The sequence below is a fragment of the Dermochelys coriacea genome, chromosome 9 (assembly GCF_009764565.3).
Source record: "Dermochelys coriacea isolate rDerCor1 chromosome 9, rDerCor1.pri.v4, whole genome shotgun sequence".
Taxonomy (NCBI): domain Eukaryota; kingdom Metazoa; phylum Chordata; order Testudines; family Dermochelyidae; genus Dermochelys; species Dermochelys coriacea.
This window is the reverse complement of record NC_050076.1, coordinates 101,500,047-101,517,879: the sequence shown is the minus strand read 5'-3', so window position 1 is coordinate 101,517,879 and position 17,833 is coordinate 101,500,047. Positions and strand designations below refer to the sequence as shown.

Here is a 17,833-nt window from a genome sequence, read left to right as displayed (position 1 = left end):
TCCAACGTGAAAAGAGGTAAGAGGCTGTCACCTCCTGTCCAGATTCTTATTCGAAGCATGTCTAACCTAACTCATCACTAAGTAAAGTTCTGCCTTAGATGAGATCACCCATTCACATCTAAGCCTGGCAAGTGTAACACCCATAGAAAGTGATTTTATCGGATTGTGACGCAAGAGAAAAAAGTAAGGCCCCAAAGCACATTGAAATCAAGGGAGAGATCAAGCTCACAAGCTTCCAGCAACTTTGGCTCGGGCTCATAATGAGCAACCCACTGCAGGGTGTGGTACCACCAATAACTTAAACTTCTTAACTCAGAGCGAGGGTCTCAAAATAGCATGCCTTGCAAAGAAAGGGGGTCAGATTCTGCCCTGACACACACCTGTGCATTGAAGGCCACAATGCTGTTCTGGATTTACACTGCTGCAACAGGGAGCAAAATTTGGCCCAATGTGCCCCTTAAATCCCCTTCCATAATATTGTGTTTTACAGTCCACATACCTCCAATTTATCCGTACGCATTAGTTTCTGAGCAACAGAGCCTCCCGGTACTGTAACAGTAGGATTCCCAGAAACCAAGACAGGTGTATTTGGTAAAAGTTCTGCAGGAACCAAGCCCATCCCAGGAGAAACATGACTTAGGTAGGGACTAAAAGCCATGGTGGGACTAGTTGCAAGTGATGGAGTCACAGGAAACGTAGTCTGCATGTAAGAAAAAGAAAAGAAATATGTTACCACAATGCCCGGTCATGGATTATGGCAGTCAGTCTAGTTTGTAATACTGGAAACCCTTGTAGACAGCGTGGTTAGCAACATCAAAATGCTTTGCTTTTCAGTCTATTAATTTACTGTCATTTACTTGTGATCCATTCGTTTCTATTGACTCACATGAACGTGACACATTCTAAACAAAAGACTTCTTCATTTGTAAGAACAAAGAGTATCAATGATTTTTATAGTTTAACGACACAATTAAGAATGCAGGCCAGCAATCAGAGCAGGTGCAAATTAACCAATCACCTCAGTTCCAACCACTGTCTCCCAAATTAATTTCTCCTTCACCTGACCCCTCGATGGGCCTATTCCTATAACATGCTAAGCATCCCGCAAGGTTGGGATCCATATCATTACCAACATCTGTGCTCCTCACACTGAAGCTATTATTTGCACACGTATCTGGCATTGTATTGGACCTGTCTGAATGAGAAGACCATTACATGAGGCTCACTAAACCTACAGCTAAGTCACCTTGTGCCATGATCTTGTCAGATGTCCCAAAGGAGGCAAGATCAGATAGGTTCAGTATTTGGAAGAGAAATGACCAAACAACACTCAGGTGACTGTAGGCGGTACTCTTCTCTCTGGGCCAGAACTAAAATAGTGCCCTGGTATGGCTTTAGGAGGAACTGGGATACTAGAGGTGCCATGTTCTGGATAAGACATAATACAAAGCTCTTGAGTCTGGACCACATGTGATCATTAAAGATCCCACGGCAGTTTGGTAAGAGCAGCAGAATTGTTATCCAAGCGTCCTAGCCAGTTTCCATCTTGGCAACTCCTCCAGCAATGTCAGTTGGATAAGAGAATTTTCACACTCTTTTGGCCCAGATCTAGCAAAGCACTTAAGCAGGTGCTTAACTTTAAGCATGTGAATAGTCCCACTGAATTCAATGGGACTTTTGATGTGTTTAACATTAAGCAAGGGGTTGGGTACTGGACGAGATGATCTCTTGAGCTCCTGTCCAGCCCTCCACTTTGATAATTCTATATGCTTAAGTGCCTTGTCAGATCGGGGCCCTAAACGATTGCTGTGCATTGGGAAACTACTGCTATGTTTCAGGCCAGAAGTGACACTCTCAGGAATGGGTGAGATGATGTGTGTGTGTGTAGTCAGTTTGTAAGCCTTTGTACTTTGTAACCTGCTACCGTGCTGAACCCAAGACTATCCACCACTGCTGTCCTAGCAGTCGAAGCTTCTACTGGAGACTGCTGAAGTCACAGAAGTGATGGAATTTAAGGCCAGAAAGGAACACCTGATCACCTAGTCTGAGCTCCTGTATACCACAGGCCACCGGTGCCACCCAGCACCCACACACTAAACCCAATAACTGATACGAGACCCAACTGTGGCAGCCTTCAGATTTCCCTCAATTGGCAATGAATCTCTCCACTACAGCTGCAGTTCAGTACCTACGTAGCTGCAGTAGGAACACATGTGAATTAGTGCTGCCTCAAAACAATGGTCAGGACGGATCTCACTCCTGATCTGTGAAAAATGCCAGCTGATACAGAAAGAAGCTGCATGCACAGCCGGCCCGATGCAAAGCCTGTAGAAGGCAATGGGAATCTTTCTATAGACTTCAATGGGCTTTGGATCAGGCCCAGAGTGAGGCGAGCATGGGGGTTCATAATCATCATCGTTATCCTTCTCCAGGACATCAGTCGCGTTCAATGTAAAATGTTACAAACTTGCAAATCTCCAATTCTACTGCAGGCAGCTAGACTCACTGCTCAGCAATGAAAACAAGCCTATTCCAAGGAAATCACAAGTGTGTGCACACAGATGTGTGCATACAAACACTCATGCACAGACGTGTGTGCACAGACACGCTCATGCACAGACAAATACACAGACACATGCTTATGTACACAGACACGTCCGGAGGCGCACACACAGATGCACCCAGGTTTACGTTTGCTTTTTTAATACCCAAAATTCTCTTTCAATTGTGCCCATTTCAGAAAAGCTACATGGGTATATTTTGTTTCTTGCCAGTTCCCTCACACTAGCACTTTCACATACTAGCAAACACCTTGACTGTTGTGAATTGGAGTACATTATCTACTCTCCTTTGCCCAAAGTAACGTCAACCCAAATACACCCCACTTTCCTGACTTAACAGCTATCTAGAATGACTCCACTTTTGCACAGTTTTGGTGACAGCCAGCAGCATCTTACTTGTCTCTGGGACTATGGCGTTAGGGATGCAAGGCCATTTCCCAAATACATCCCACTGTGTGCCTCAGAATGAGTCGAGACAGGATGCTAAATCAGTGAAGCAGACACTGTCAATCTGGCAGAGCTAAAAAATCCTCTCTCTCTCTCTCTCTAATACGCTTCCAGTTTTCCCCTTTTGGGTCCACACCAAGCTGGGGCCTGATCCAAGACCCATCAAGGTGGATGGGAAATTTTAAATATTAAATCCTTGCAATTTCAGCACACAGCCCTTTAATAAATCACTTTCTTTCCTATTTCTATTCTCTGCGGCTTCCAGCCACACTATATCTTTTGTTAGAAAAACTCTGAGGGTCCTGAAATATGTGGCTCCCTAAAACCACGCTGCAGGTCAATGGAAGGCAGCAGTGCACAGACTGGTTTTATTTTTAGAAGCGATAGTAATTACAGTGGCACCTGTTAAAGGTCTGTTGGCATTTCCATTGTTAATCCTTTTTAAAAGATGCTTATAACCTAGTCAGTTCTAAAAGCGTCGGGCTGGAGCTTGACGCAGCCCTTGTTTTATGGACGCACTCATCCACTGTGGCCCAAACTTTCCCGCATGTGTGCGCTTAGGTGTGCACACAATCGGTGCTGACCTACTTTACACCAGCTGCTCACGACCCCAGGGAGTCGAATGGCCATCTTGGCCAGGAGGGAGCATGGCGGAGAAGCTCCTACGTCTCCCAGACAGGGTAAACCCTTGAGGGGAGCCTTTAAGCCAAGTTTACAGCTGACTATGGCTGCTCTGCACCTCAGCTGAGCCAAGGGTGTGCCCCACAAAGGCCATGGTTCAGAGATTAAGGAAGGATGTTCCTCCTGGCTACTACTGCTGCTTCTGGATGGAGCAGGGCAGGGAAAGCCAGCGGGCCTGGACCCCTGGGCAGGTGCTTGTGGTTCGGGAAGGGAGGCAGTGGGGACTGGAACACATGGCAGTAGCTAGAAAGAATATATGTGAGTGGTGTGAAATATTTCCAATGAAACACCAAACCACCCACTCCACAAAGGCCTTTGGGTTTCTTTAGGAACAGGAAGATGGACCCAGTTCCCTGAAAAACTCACTACTTCCTGCAGATCCTTCACTCATACCAGGCCTCTTCCCTAGTGGAAAGCAGCTGATTTCCAAACAAATATGGGTGCATTCTGAGCAAAGGGGGCTCTGACATGGTGAAGATTACATCTTCTCAACATGAAAAACAGCTGTCTCCTGGAATTGAATGCAAAAGCAAAACTGAGGGGTCCAACATGTCTAGAATAAGGCAGTGGGAAACATCCAGGCAAAATGATTCAGAGACACCATCCTCAGTTTTCCCCAACTCATGTTGTCTCTCTTGCTCTCCCACGCATAGAACCAGATTCGGAGTAGTGCAAAGGGGCCATAATGGAGCAGAGATAGCAAATTTGCAGCTGGCTTACGTGGCTACCCAGGGATTTCCCCAAAGTACTCGGCATTCCCGGGGGATGGAGCTGACCTAGCTGTCTTTCCATCATGTGGAAAACACAATGTAACTGTTCCAAAACGCCTGGACTCAAGCATCTCTCTTTGAGACCCTCAATGACAGCTTAATCCTGGTCCCCTCGCTCATGTGATTAATCACTAATAATACTGCCTCCGAGCTCTTAGCTAGTGCTGTTCATCAGTTGATCTCAAAGCGCTTCACAAAGGAGACAAGCATCGTTACCCTCATTTTACAGACGTGGAAACGGCACTGTCTGCTTTGTGTGGGGAGCGGGATCTGGCGCCAAGGACATTTCTACAGGGTGGCAATGGTTTAGGGGCAGTGTAACTGTGTACTGTATCCTCTCACGCCCCTTCAGTGTATGGCATGGCAGCTTCTGGGAACTTGTAGCTCTGAGACCCCAGGGTAGGTAAAGTTTCAGGACAGAGCTCTGAGACTCTCCCTAACATCAACGTGAGCCGCTCAGCACAGCTCCCGAACAGCAGGCTGAAAACGCTCCCCCCTTTAGATTGTTTCAAAGCTTATGAGAAGTCCCAACTGTCTAAGTTCCTTCTAAGCTGCATGGCCCCACAGCAGGCTATAAAGGGCCACACAGGTGGGCATGTAAACGGGCTTTCAGCATGCACTGTCTGTGCAGTTTGTATGCTCTTTTGGGCATGGACTAACAGGCTTTGGATCAGCTAACCCACTTAGCACATGCTGGGCACTATATAAATAAGGCTGCTACTACGACTAATTAGAAAAGGAGTACTTGTGGCACCTTAGAGACTAACAAATTTATTTGAGCATAAGCTTTCGTGAGCTACAGCTCACTTCATCGGATGCAAGTGAGCTGTAGCTCACGAAAGCTTATGCTCAAATAAATTTGTTAGTCTCTAAGGTGCCACAAGTCCTCCTTTTCTTTTTGCGAATACAGACTAACACGGCTGCTACTCTGAAACCTGTCACTACGACTAATTAACTTCCCAGCCACCTTCAGAGCCTGGAAGACACTGGAGCAGTGAGGTTTAGAAAACAGATGATCCTTTCTTGTTGGGAGAGGGAGCATGAGCGCGTATGACAGAGCGAGCGCGCGAGAGCAGGCGCATGTCTGTGAGAAAGACTGTGCGTGCACGCACGTGTGTTTGAGAGAGAGAGACAGACAGACAGGAGAGTTTAATCTCTGCACAAGATCTGGTATGTTCTAAAGCAAAAGAGCTTTAGCTCTTTTTTCTCTTCCCACTCGTGCAAGTTCTGCTGTGCAGGGGGCAGCGCCCCTCACAGACATTTATGTTTTTAAATGTAGCACTACCAGAAACCCTGAGCATAAGGGAAATCGGTTACATTCTGGTGTCAGGGCACTACAAACTGACAGCAGCTACCAATATGGGTTCATCAATAAATAAACGGGCTGTCAGAAAAGTCAAGAACAGCAGGGCTGAAGCAGCTGATGGGAAGGAGGTTCTCGATGGGGAGGTGGACACAGCACCCTGCTTCTTTAGGAGCTGTTCAGTGAAGCGTATTGTGAATAGACTGAGTCGGGAGAGCATCTTAAATTAGCAGCTAACCTCACTAGATGGAATGAAGGAGACAATCTAAATTTCCTTGTTCGCTGACTGAAAACAAAATGTGCGCTGCACAAGAAACCTCCCCATCTCAGGAGGGTGGCGAAATAAAAGCGTTAAAAGAGGCTCTCAATAGACATGGCTGCGTGATGGCCTGGCATAGCCACACATGCCAACAGCTTAGGCAAAGGGAATATGGAACAGCAAGCGAATCTGGCTGGCTGACACACAGGGGCTGGGGTAGCTAACCTGAAGGGCAATGCTTTACCTTACCCAGAAGGGCCCTGGGGGCTTATTGCTGGGATCAGAGTAATGGGACACTGTGGATGCCAGGGGAGGAATAACCAGTGTAGGAAGTGACAGGGTGCCAGTGTGGAAAAGCAGCACAAATGCATCTTCACAGAGAAAGCCTCAATTGTCCAGCCAGCCAACCGCACCGCCCACCCCATCCAGAGCGGCGGGTCTGTGGGTTGTTCAATGTCAAATGTTCCTTTGTGGATTCTAGAGTGCAGCTTTTTCTGAGGCGTGAAACACTGTGGAGGAATGAGCCCAGTGGCAGGACAAAGCAATGTGGGAGCAGGAGTCTGGCAAACAGGAAATATCCGAGTGTTTCTTCTGCATGCTGCATTTGGCCCAGGACTTTGGTCTGGGCCTTGCAAAGGGTTAACTCTCCTAACGGATTTGGAGCTGTGCTGAATTTCCCTAATAGAAAATGTGCTAAGACTGGTACAAAACACTGTGGGTGTGAAGGGGAGGCACTGTTTTGATAAACAGCACTAAAACGAGTCCCATTTAAGACAGAAATGCTTGTTACTGATCCAAGTAAAGGAATTGCCTCTGATCCCAGAAGTATAAATGCAGAAGCAGCATTAGGTAGAGGAATGAGCCAGTTCTCTGCTAAGCCGTGCCATCTGGGCTACCCATATGTACGAGTAACAGCATTGGTCAGTCCACAGCTGAAAATTGCCCAGGAAAAGGTTCTGTAGTAGTGTGACCAAAACCAAGGAGACTGAAAAGCAGGATGCAAAAATGTTACAAATGAATGCTGAGGGCACGTCCTCATGATGTGGGACTCATTGCAGATAAGCTCTGGGATCTTTAGCATGGAGGCTAAGCACATGGAGATGAATGCAACTGGCTCGAGCGTCCTTGTGCCTGATGAAAACAGATGGTCTTTAATGGAAGAGAAACCGTTGGCTCAAAGAAGACCTTGTTTACAGGCATCAGTGATATAAAGCAAGGGTATAAAATCTCATGCAGCCCGCTTCTCAGCAAACATGATCTTCAGTGCTTACACAGATGGACGCCAGACCTATTATTATTAATTTATACTATGGTTTGACTGAGAGGTGCCAATCACGATGTGAGGAAGGACAAGCTTACGTTTGGAAACTGGCCTGAGATCCAGGTTCAAATCTCTGCTTCCACAGACCATCCATGAGACCTTGGGCGAGTCCCTGCAGGAGGATCTCCATGTGGAGCTAGAAGCGTAGTTACCAGCTTGCTAGCCGCGATCAAGCCAGTGCGCCAAAAACAGCCGTGCAACTGCTGAGGAACAAGCAGTGGGATGATCCCGCCCAGGACCACAGGAACTTAGCCAATCCCGCTGCCCGCAGCGTGGGGACACTGGTGTTCTCAGCACATTGGCTCGGTCAAAGCTAGACCACCTATCCAAGCTGGGAACACCACATCCAGCTCTGTGAGTAGCTGTACCCTCATCTCATCTGGGACTCAGTTCCCCTTCGGCAAGCGGGAATAACAGTGCTGCCCTGCCTCATGGGGTGGAGGGTGGGATAAATGTATCAAAGGTCGGATACTACAGAGATGGGCGTCATACAAGTACCTGAAATAGGGTGTGTGAGATACTGTAAATATACCAGGAAAGAGAGAGACCCACCCTGAAAGAGCTTATGGTCTAAATGGACCATAGAGACAAAGGGCTTAAAGGAAAACAAAGGCCCAGAGAGAGATGAATTGACTTCCCAAAGGCCACAGGGCTGCTCAGTAGCAGAGCTAGGATAGGCATTGAAGACAGGTGTCTTGACAGTTCCCATGCCCGATCCGCTGGCACCTCCATGTTGATGGTTAGTGGGGTCTGATATCTTTGTCTCAACAGATTATTTTATGTGTTGGGCAGACACTTGTTTAGCAAGCTGGGTAGCCACTGAAGCCAGCTTTAACTCTGCTTGAATTGTGGAAAGAAGAGTGCAGAGGATCTGGCTCTAAAATGCAGCACTTCTTGTGGACACTCACTTGCCTAACAGAGCAGACAAGCACTACCAGAAATCAGCATGGGAGAAATCAGTTACAATACTATAGTGGGGCAGCTGCCCCACTCCTGCAGAATGGGATAAAAGTAGCCTGGAGACGGCTAGGGCTGGGAAGAAGAGTGAAAGCAGCTGAGGCACTGGCTGACCACAGGTGTGGCCAGCCCAATCAGGGCCCAGCTGACCCTGATAAAAGGGCTATGGGCCAGAAGCTGGACGAGTCTCACTCTAGCCCTGGAGTGGGAAGGGCTGGCTGCTTGGGAGCAAAGTACCTGAAGCAGAGCAGTGGTGGGGAAGGGCAAAGGGAGCCGGGAACTCCAGCCTGGTAAACCCCCAGGCTGCAGGCCTTGTTAAAGGCCAGGAAAGGTACTGGGGTGGCAGAGGGGCAGCCCAAAGATAGGCAAAGGCAGCAGGTCCTAACCCCTTGCCAATGATGAGTGGCCATTACACTGAAGTCGAGCAGGGGCTAGATGATGACTGTCAGTAGCCACTGAGGCAAGGTGGGTTTAGAGGGTTGGGGGTTCCCTGGGAGGGGAAACCCAGGGTGTGGGGGCATTGCCAGGGGGCAGCACCCCAAGGTAAAGGGGCACCGGGGTCCGGGAGGGACATGGGAGCCAGCGGCAGGTGAGACACCGGCCTGTAGAGGGCGCTCCATATGCTGGAAAAGAGAATTCCCAGGACAACCAGCAGGAGGTGCCGCACTGGTGAGTCCTCACCTCACTACAAATACTATTAACTGGAATTTCCATCTTACTGACCAGTTTAAAAAAGAGTAAGGCATAGCTGTGCTCCCCCCTCAATGAGACATACAGCTCAATTTATAATGAATCCATGTAAAAGTAGGCCCCAAACAGCTTCCAAATTGTTCAAACTATGAAGATGGCTTGCTTTAGATGTGCTGTTCCCCAGCCTCATTGACGCCAACAATTAAGGTTTGGATTGTGCTTCCAAAACTTGCCTTCAGTACTATACACCACAAACACAACAAAGGGTAACATTTTAACTACTGTAGAGTTTTACTTGGCCCTCAGCTGATCTCCTTGAGGGGATATACCCAAAGGCAGTTATAAATACATCATGCTGGGAGAACACTCCATTTCATGCCGTAACTTGAATTGCTGTAAAAAAGAGCTGTCTGGAGCACTTTGTAAAACAGTTAAAAATGCCAAACATCCCCTTGCTTCTCAGCCTCATTGCAGATACTAAACAGCAACGTGATCCCAAGACCTCAGAGCCAGACATTTACACTTGAAACTTGCAATCTCCAACTCACATCTGCAAACCACGTCAGTGGGTGTGCTGCCTATGGCAGACAGCACTCAGAGCGCAGGCCTGCTCTCGGGAGTGACTCCATTACAAGGGCACTGCGTGGCTCCATGCTCATTGGCTCAATAAATAAAGATCATCAGGACTCGGGGGAGAGGAGCTGATACCGAATGCAAGCCTAGGACAGGACACACCGTTTCAGGAATCCTGTTTAAAACCTGCTGTCTTGGGTGCTGTTTTTACAGAGCTGCTTTTCAGGATGGCACTGCATTTTAAAATGTCTAGGGGTGCAGTTATCCATCTTCTTCATTCATATGGCTGGTGTACAGCAGCAACTACAATTTCACCTGAAGCTGATGAAGCCAAATGGCTACACTGGGAGTAGCAGAATTTATTGCAGTAATGCCTCCTTCACATTTATAAATTGGGCAGTAGGTAGTGATATGTTCAATGGTCTGTTGTGGGGAACAACACTCACACACCGGGGAATCCTTGATTTTCAATTTGTGCATTAGATATCCGCATCTACCATGGTTGACCAAGAACTGACCAAGATGACCGTGGAAAGTCAAACCCAGGAACCCTCTGTGTTTGATCTGGCACAAGGTGCTTATTTTTTTAAGTCTTGTTGAGCCCAATGTGCTTTCCAAGCCTCCTTCTGATTGTAGCCCAATTGCATGAGGCTAAACGAATGTTCCCAGAAAGGCTTGCGAGACTTAAGACATTGTTGTCAAGGTCTTGGTGAATACAAAGACCTGGATTGGCTGAGCTTCATGGAATGTGGCAGCAGTTCGGCGTATTGGCAGGGAAGCAATGTTACACAGGACAGGTATCCATAGTGTTGGAGTCGACTTAAGGGTTCCTGTGATGCAATGCATCACTGTATTCAGCTGGGTATCCACAAGTCGTGTGTAGCTACATCTGCTCCACACCAGTGCACAGTATTCAGCTACTGAATATACAAGTGTTATTACAGATGTTCGCAACACTGATGCTGATACACCCCAGGTTGTACCTGTTAGTTTCTGGATTACATTGGCTCTCGTTTTTATCTTTGCAGCTACCTTTTCAAGATGAATTAAGGATGAATTCAAACTGGAGAAGGTACAGAGAAGGGCTACTAGGATGATCCGAGGAATGGAAAACTTGTCTTATGAAAGGAGACTTAAGGAGCTTGGCTTGTTTAGCCTAACTAAAAGAAGGTTGAGGGGAGATACGATTGCTCTCTGTAAATATATCAGAGGGATAAATACAGGAGAGGGAGAGGAATTATTTCAGCTCAGCACCAATGTGGACACAAGAACAAATGGGTATAAACTGGCCACCAGGAAGTTTAGACTTGAAATCAGATGAAGGTTTTTAACCATCAGAGGAGTGAAGTTTTGGAATAGCCTTCCAAGGGAAGCAGTGGGGGCAAAAGATCTATCTGGTTTTAAGATTTGACTCGATAAGTTTATGGAGGAGATGGTATGATAGGATAATGGGATTTTGGTAAGTAATTGATCTTTAAATATTTAGGGTAAATAGGCCAAATCCCCTGAGATGGGATATTAGATGGATGGGATCTGAGTTACTATAGAAAATTCTTTCCTGGGTATCTGGCTGGTGAATCTTGCCCATATGCTCAGGGTTTAGCTGATCGCCATATTTGGGGTCGGGAAGGAATTTTCCTCCAGGGCAGATTGGAGAGGCCCTGGAGGTTTTTCACCTTCCTCTGTAGCATGGGGCATGGTTGACTTGAGGGAGGCTTCTCTGCTCCTTGAAGTCTTTGAACCATGATTTAAGGACTTCAATAGCTCAGACATGGGTGAGGTTTTTCATAGGAGTGGGTGGGTGAGATTCTGTGGCCTGCGCTGTGCAGGAGGTCGGACTAGATGATCAGAATGGTCCCTTCTGACCTTAGTATCTATGAATCTATGATCATGGAAAGACAGGGTGCGGTCGAGTTTCACTCCGAGATATGTTGGAGTATAATCATGTTGCACATTTTTACCACAGAAAGCTACTTTCAGTGTGATTTGGCACTCTTATTATCAAGATGAAATGCACTTGCTATTGTTTTTCCAGGGTTTGGTTTTCAGCCTCCATTTCCGGAAATATTGCTCCATATTTTGGAGGTCCTCAGTTAATGCTTTCTCAACGTCATGGAGGTTTGATGCCTGGATTGTTATGGCAAGATCATCTGCACATGCAGTTATTGGTTAGAGCTATTTACATACACTGCATCAAATCCTGGCCCTGGTGAACATCCCAGTGAAGCAGACATGGTGTTTGTCAGCTTGCCGATCATGTGGGATTTCTTCTGTTGTTGCAGCTAATATAATCCTTCCTGCTTTGAAGGATTTAGTTTGCAACCAGCAGGTGGACCTGCCATTCTTCTTCTGACAGGAAAAATTATCCAAAGTTTGCTCTAGTGTCGATGTCTTTGGGAACACCAGGGCCAAGGAAAGGGCACTCTCCTGCTTGTCCTGATGTTGGTGTAAAACAAGTGGAGTAGCTGGAATCGGCATGAGAACTGAATTTAGCTTTGTGAGTGGAGTGAAGGAAAGAAGAAAGGGTGAAGTTTTCATTGCAGGCCTTCTGGGAAGAAGTGAACAAACATAATATCATCCCTAATATAGTTCAAAACCTGAGCACGCTTCTCGTCAGTTCTGGCTACTTCTGAAACAAAGCATCTACTGGACATCAGGGAACAAATTCAGGCTCTGTGTAACTTCACTGAAATCAGTGGCTTTACACTAGGGATGAATTTGTCCCACAGATTTTATAGTGGGAAGATACAAATTTTCCAAAGAGGAAATCCCAAAGCTATTTTGAGTAGCTAAGATGATAACATCTTATCATTGGGAACTCCCCATGGAGGAAAACCCCAGTTCAGGACACACTGCTTGAGTAAAGTGCTAGGAATGAAATGGGAACATTTTCAGGGAATTCAGGATGTCCTTCGACAGACACCTGTCCTCTGCCGTTAATACTTCCCACAGGATGGTGATTCTTTTGGTGTGAGCCTGTCTTGTCATTGGGGAGCTCGCTCAGAGGCTGTTTCTCCTTCAAATTAACCTTCCTGGGGCAAGGATTCAGCAGATCTGGGTTCAATCCTACTCTCTTGTGGGACCTGGGGCAAATCATTCCATCTCTTTGTGCCTCAGTTACTCCTCTGTGAAATGGGGATAACCACTAAAATACTTCCCTACACTGCAGGGTGTGGTGGTGAGAAGTTCATTAAAGCCTGTGAGGAGCCAAATACCATGGTGATTGGCACCAATGAAAAGTTGCCCTCAAGTTACGCATGCGCCTCGAAGGGCAGAATTTGGCTCTGTGTTTAATAAACAATTTTAATAAAGCTGTACAGTGTCACCAATGCATCAAGCAACAGTACAGAGAGAAGAACAATAGCCAAGTTCCCCTGCTGAAACATGATCTCACCGAGTAAACATGTTGTTTGGAATAAGGCTTTAACAAAAGTTATCCTTCTGCCAGGGAGAAACCACCACCCATGTTGCTGTGAGGATACACGTCTGCTTTATCCACTACAAAAATCCCAGGGCTCTCAAGCTTGTCACAAAGCCACAGGGCCATGTCTTGAACTAAAATCCCATTCTGCACTGAGGCACCAGTATTCCAAGCTCAAGACAGGATTTCGCAGAGTCACAGACTGTAATGCCCGACCATGGCAGTCATCTGGTCTGACCTTCTGCATAACACAGGCAGACAAGCTCATTGCTGCATCATGCCTGTCACTTCTGGCTGCGCTAGAGCAGGGCTTTTACACATCCCTGGTAAAGCTGTTCCCATGATTAATCACCTTCATTGTTGAAAATCTGCACCACATTTATTTCTATTTCTAATGCTGTCAATATCAAAGAGGCATTTTAGGCACCTTTGACATCAACCAGAAGCCACACCCCCTATATTCCAGAGATGGTAACCAGCAGCTTAAACGACACTAACATAGTCCTGCCCAACAGCGCCCCACTCTGATGTATCTGGCTAATGCAAGGGCTGGTAGTGGCAGGACTACTCAGCCCCCAGACAGATGCTTCCCATCCCTTTTCTCCTCACCTCTCTGGAGAAAAGCAAATCTCCCCTCAATCCGTTGAATATGGGTGGCATTACAATGGACTCGCATTTAATAAGCAAGAGCTAGGTTGGGCCATTTCAGCACAACCCATTGTAGGTGCAACTAAAGCAAATATATTGATTCCTGGACATAAAAGCAAACAGCTCTACTTCTTAGCCTGTAAGCTGGTTGGGGCAGGGGCTCGCTTTGGTTATGCATGCACAACACCTACCACAATGGGGCCTAGAACCCTGATTAGGGTCTCTAGGAAGTACTGCAATACAAATAATAACCAAAACAACAACAGAGGCCGGCGCTGAGCTGAGTACAGGCCCTCTGTCTCCTCCCCTTATATACAGTCTGCAGTCCAGAGACCAACTAGCATCAATACATTCTGAATCTCCAAACGTGAGCTACTGGAAAGGGGAGGGATCATTACAGATACAGCATGTGAAATTGACAAACTGAACAATGGCCTGTGTGCATCCTCTATTGTGTCCCTTCACCTTCCTCTGTGGTGCAAACTGCAGGCTTGCAAACTCCAAACTGATGTTTGACTTATTCTGTCTGAGTGGCAAAGCAAGGCAGTTCCAAGAACAGAGGAGTGCTAGACCTGAGGAGCAAGCAGCAGTAAGACTGGATGCATTTGGTCTTGCCCCTCTGGTTGTCCACTAACATTTCTAGTGCTCATGGCCCCTAGAATTTCACGGATTGGGGGGGACTCAGAAAAGGAGGGTAAGTGGCTTATCAAAAGCTGCACAGTTTAGGAGCCAGGACCGGTATGTTGGAGCCCCTAGAGCCCTGTTCTGTACTCAGACAACTAAACCAGGTCTTTCTCCAAGTTATGCCAATGTACAGAGAGGAGACTGAATGCCAGAATCTTCACATACGTTCTATTGGCCATGCTCTTTTACTGACAAGACTGTGTCATTAGGCATATGAATCTCCCCACAGAACGAACCAGCATGACTCAGTGGGGCTTACTAAGGGACCTACCTCACCACATCTATTTCTTTGGGTCCCAACCCTGCAACTGGATCCGTATAGGCAGTCCCTTATCCCTGCATGAATTCTCATGAAAATCATTGCAGTGCCACCTGGGCACATGGGTTCACCCGTACAAGTTTGACTGCAGGATCGGGGCTGTCATACGTAAATATTAAAGCAATCTGCGCAAAGAGGAACCTAAATAATTTCTGTTACTTACAATTGGCTGTAGTTGAGCGCCCGGTAGCATGAACTGCATCTGTTGTGCAAACATGGCTGCTGCTGTCTTTTGCTGGATCAGATTGTTGCGTCCATTTATTTCGAGCTGTGTTTTTAAGTGCGGGGGAGGGTGAAGATATTTGCAGTTCTCTCGAGTACACCGGCCCTAAAAAATAATGAAGCAGTATTGCAGTGAACTTAACACTCAGAGTACTGGGAGAAAATCAATTATTGATGTGTTTGGAGAACTGTAACAAAACTACCAGCTAAGTGGGGCATTCTGCTAAGCTATTTTACTCTTTTTTAAAACCATCTGTCATATTTTTATATGACTGTATCAGTTATGTGAAAAAAAACAATTCTACAATTGCTGCACCATTATAGGGATTATATTAAATTAAACTTCAGCCTAAAATATAAGTTTGCTAAACACACCAAGAGCATTCTTCAAACCTAATACAAATAGAAATATTTTCATGAACAATAAAAACAGCAGCAACAACAACCACCATTTTCTCATTTTTCTGTGGCTCTGTGAACCCAAACACCAGAGCACTGGGCTGCTATAACACAACTGAAAGCGAAACCCACTAGTATAAAAAAAAGTGAAACTGATCCCCCCAGTCCCTACAGAGAACTAAGTGAAATGTAAAAGTTAAAAACACAACTATGGTGAAAAGTACATTTGTTTTCAAAAATTTTTCAGTTTGAATCATTTCAGGGTATTTGGTACCATAGGGCATGGTGGAAAACAGCCATGGTTCCATTTAAACTATTTATTAAAAACAGTAATACAATTGCCTTGCCATTAACTGCCTGGTTTTTCTTCTCATACAACCACAGGGAAAGGAAATGACTCCTGAACAGTGCAAGCTTAGTGCTCTCAGGTCATTTAATATTGATTGAGATGATCATGTCGGCTTCCAAAAGGCAGCTATAAAATGTCACAACCAACAGCCTGAGTACACTGCACTACCTACCTATTTTCTGGTGCGTACAGAAAATGAGTAACAAATTTGGTGACACTGAAAAAAAATTCTTCCAAAAATATAAAAATAACTCCTCTGAAAAGATCTGTTTATTTATTCCCTCCTGTGTTACTGTTTCCTTTCTCTTTCTGGGGGGGGGAAAAAAAAAAAAGTATATGCATCTCAGTACAGAGATGGTCAGTTCTTGCGGCAGGGCCTGCCTTTTTTGTTCTCTGTTTGTACAGCACCTGGAGCAAACGGGTCATGGCAAATAGTAGTAGTAATGTCAAATAATTACAACAGCAGCAATAAAAACATCAGCAGCATTAGTCATAAAAGAACAATCTGCTAGAACAGCCATCCTGGGATTTAGACGTCCGCTTTAGGAGCCCATGTTTGAAGCAAAATCCTCAGCTTTAAGAAAAACCACAGGACTACTCATCCAAGTCATGCTCCCTGAGCGTTTGCAGGGTCAAGCTCCAAATGACTGCAAAACATCAGTCGCACAATGAAATCCACACACGCAGACCCAAGTGGACGCACGGTCCAGCTTTGCCAATTCCATTGCAGCATTGGGATTGTGCCTGATTTCGGGCTGGTTTTTCCCTCTGGTAATCCCAGGGGCTATGTTTAGAGTTTTTTAAAACTTAACTTTGCCAGTCGACTGGCACACAGCAAGGTCTGCTAGTCTAGTTTTCACTGTTTAGTACTCACATCACATAGCCAATAGGTTAGTCTCAGAGAAGTGTTTTCCCCTTAATAGGGTACACATTTACTATTCCAATAGAACAAGGTAAAAAACTTAGGATAACCCAAATCCAGGCCCTTTTAGAACGACGGCCCAGATCCCTAGGGAAGCCCAAGCTCTGCTAAGCACATCTGTGGAGGTGAGGGCAAAGGAAGCTTAGAGCAACATATGTGGTTCAGAGCTGCTCTACCTTACAAATCAGCAGTAACAGCTTCCCAGGGGTCATTCCATAGGTCAGGAATCACTGGTGTACAGTGTTTTGGCAACACTCTTTGCATGCCCCTACGCTGGGGGGATGCTTAGAGGCAGGCTGCAGAGCTGACTTTGCCAGCTTTCCACCAGCTGGGAATTCCCTATCCTGGGTGCGTTGCTCTGGGGACTATACATGTGCAATGAACTCGCCCTGTGTATGCTAAAATTCAAGGCCTTACAGAGCATTTTATTCTACCAGGAAAAGAAGACGACAGAGAATCAGTATTTCATTTGAAAACTCATTGGCTTTGTTTCCCCAGCAAAATGGATTCTAGTTGTAGCGACACCTCCTGCTCTCTGTGAAGAGAGACACATTGGGAATACAGACCTATAAATATTGAATCAGCCGACTGGGAAGCCTACAAAGCACTTGTGAGTTCTGACAAATACAAAACACGCATTTAAAAACAAAACAGCACAAATCTGGGGCCTGCCTGAGAGACGAGCACCGCTCTGATCTCGCGGATTGTTGAACAGGGCCCAGAGCCAACAAATCTTCCCGCACCATGGCAGGCTCACAGCAGCACCATTAGCTTCACAGATCCCATAGCCTCAGAGGTGGCTCCGTGTTCTGAGTCTGTCTAGCAGCCGCAGACTGGTAAATTCCGGCGCCCCAGCAGAAATATCCCTTCTTCTAGCACCAGGCTTGATCGCTACAGGTAGCAAATTCGACTTAATTTTATAGTGTAGACATACCCTTGGGCATGCTGCGGCAGGACTTCTCATGGCTGCTGCAACATAGGGACAGGTACATCCCAAGCACCAGCCCAGAGTTAACGCTTTCCTTCTTTCCTCCCCTGAGAACTCCAGTCTGGAGGTTGATTAGGGAGTGGGGGGAAAAAAGGGACCCTGTGGATCCTAGATATAGTTCTACTGCTCCCCTTAAGAAATATGGGCTGGGAGGCAACCGCTGCCTCCAGATCCCAAGTGAGTAGGCAGGAGAGGAGGCATCTCCACAGAGAGGGGGCAGGATTTGGATTGTACCCTTGGAGCTGGACAGAAATGCCCAGGCCTTTTTTTACCTGCTTTGAGATGAGGGAAGAGTTAAACCATGGGTCTTGGTTTCATG

At 46.3% G+C, this 17,833-nt stretch overlaps 1 protein-coding gene across 5 annotated transcripts in view; it reads right to left on the bottom strand.

Moving 5' to 3' along the window:
• The window catches only part of MBNL3 (muscleblind like splicing regulator 3), a 122,072-nt gene that overhangs the window by 29,218 nt on the left and 75,021 nt on the right, over window positions 1–17,833 (bottom strand). For all 5 annotated transcript variants that reach the window (XM_043491533.1, XM_038415227.2, XM_043491532.1 and 2 more), the window contains 2 exons: window positions 14,798–14,962; window positions 500–700 (listed from right to left, as the gene is read on the bottom strand). In XM_043491533.1, the coding sequence (XP_043347468.1) occupies window positions 500–700; window positions 14,798–14,851 (255 nt within the window). In that variant the 5' untranslated portion in view covers window positions 14,852–14,962. The remainder of the gene's footprint in view (window positions 1–499; window positions 701–14,797; window positions 14,963–17,833) is intronic.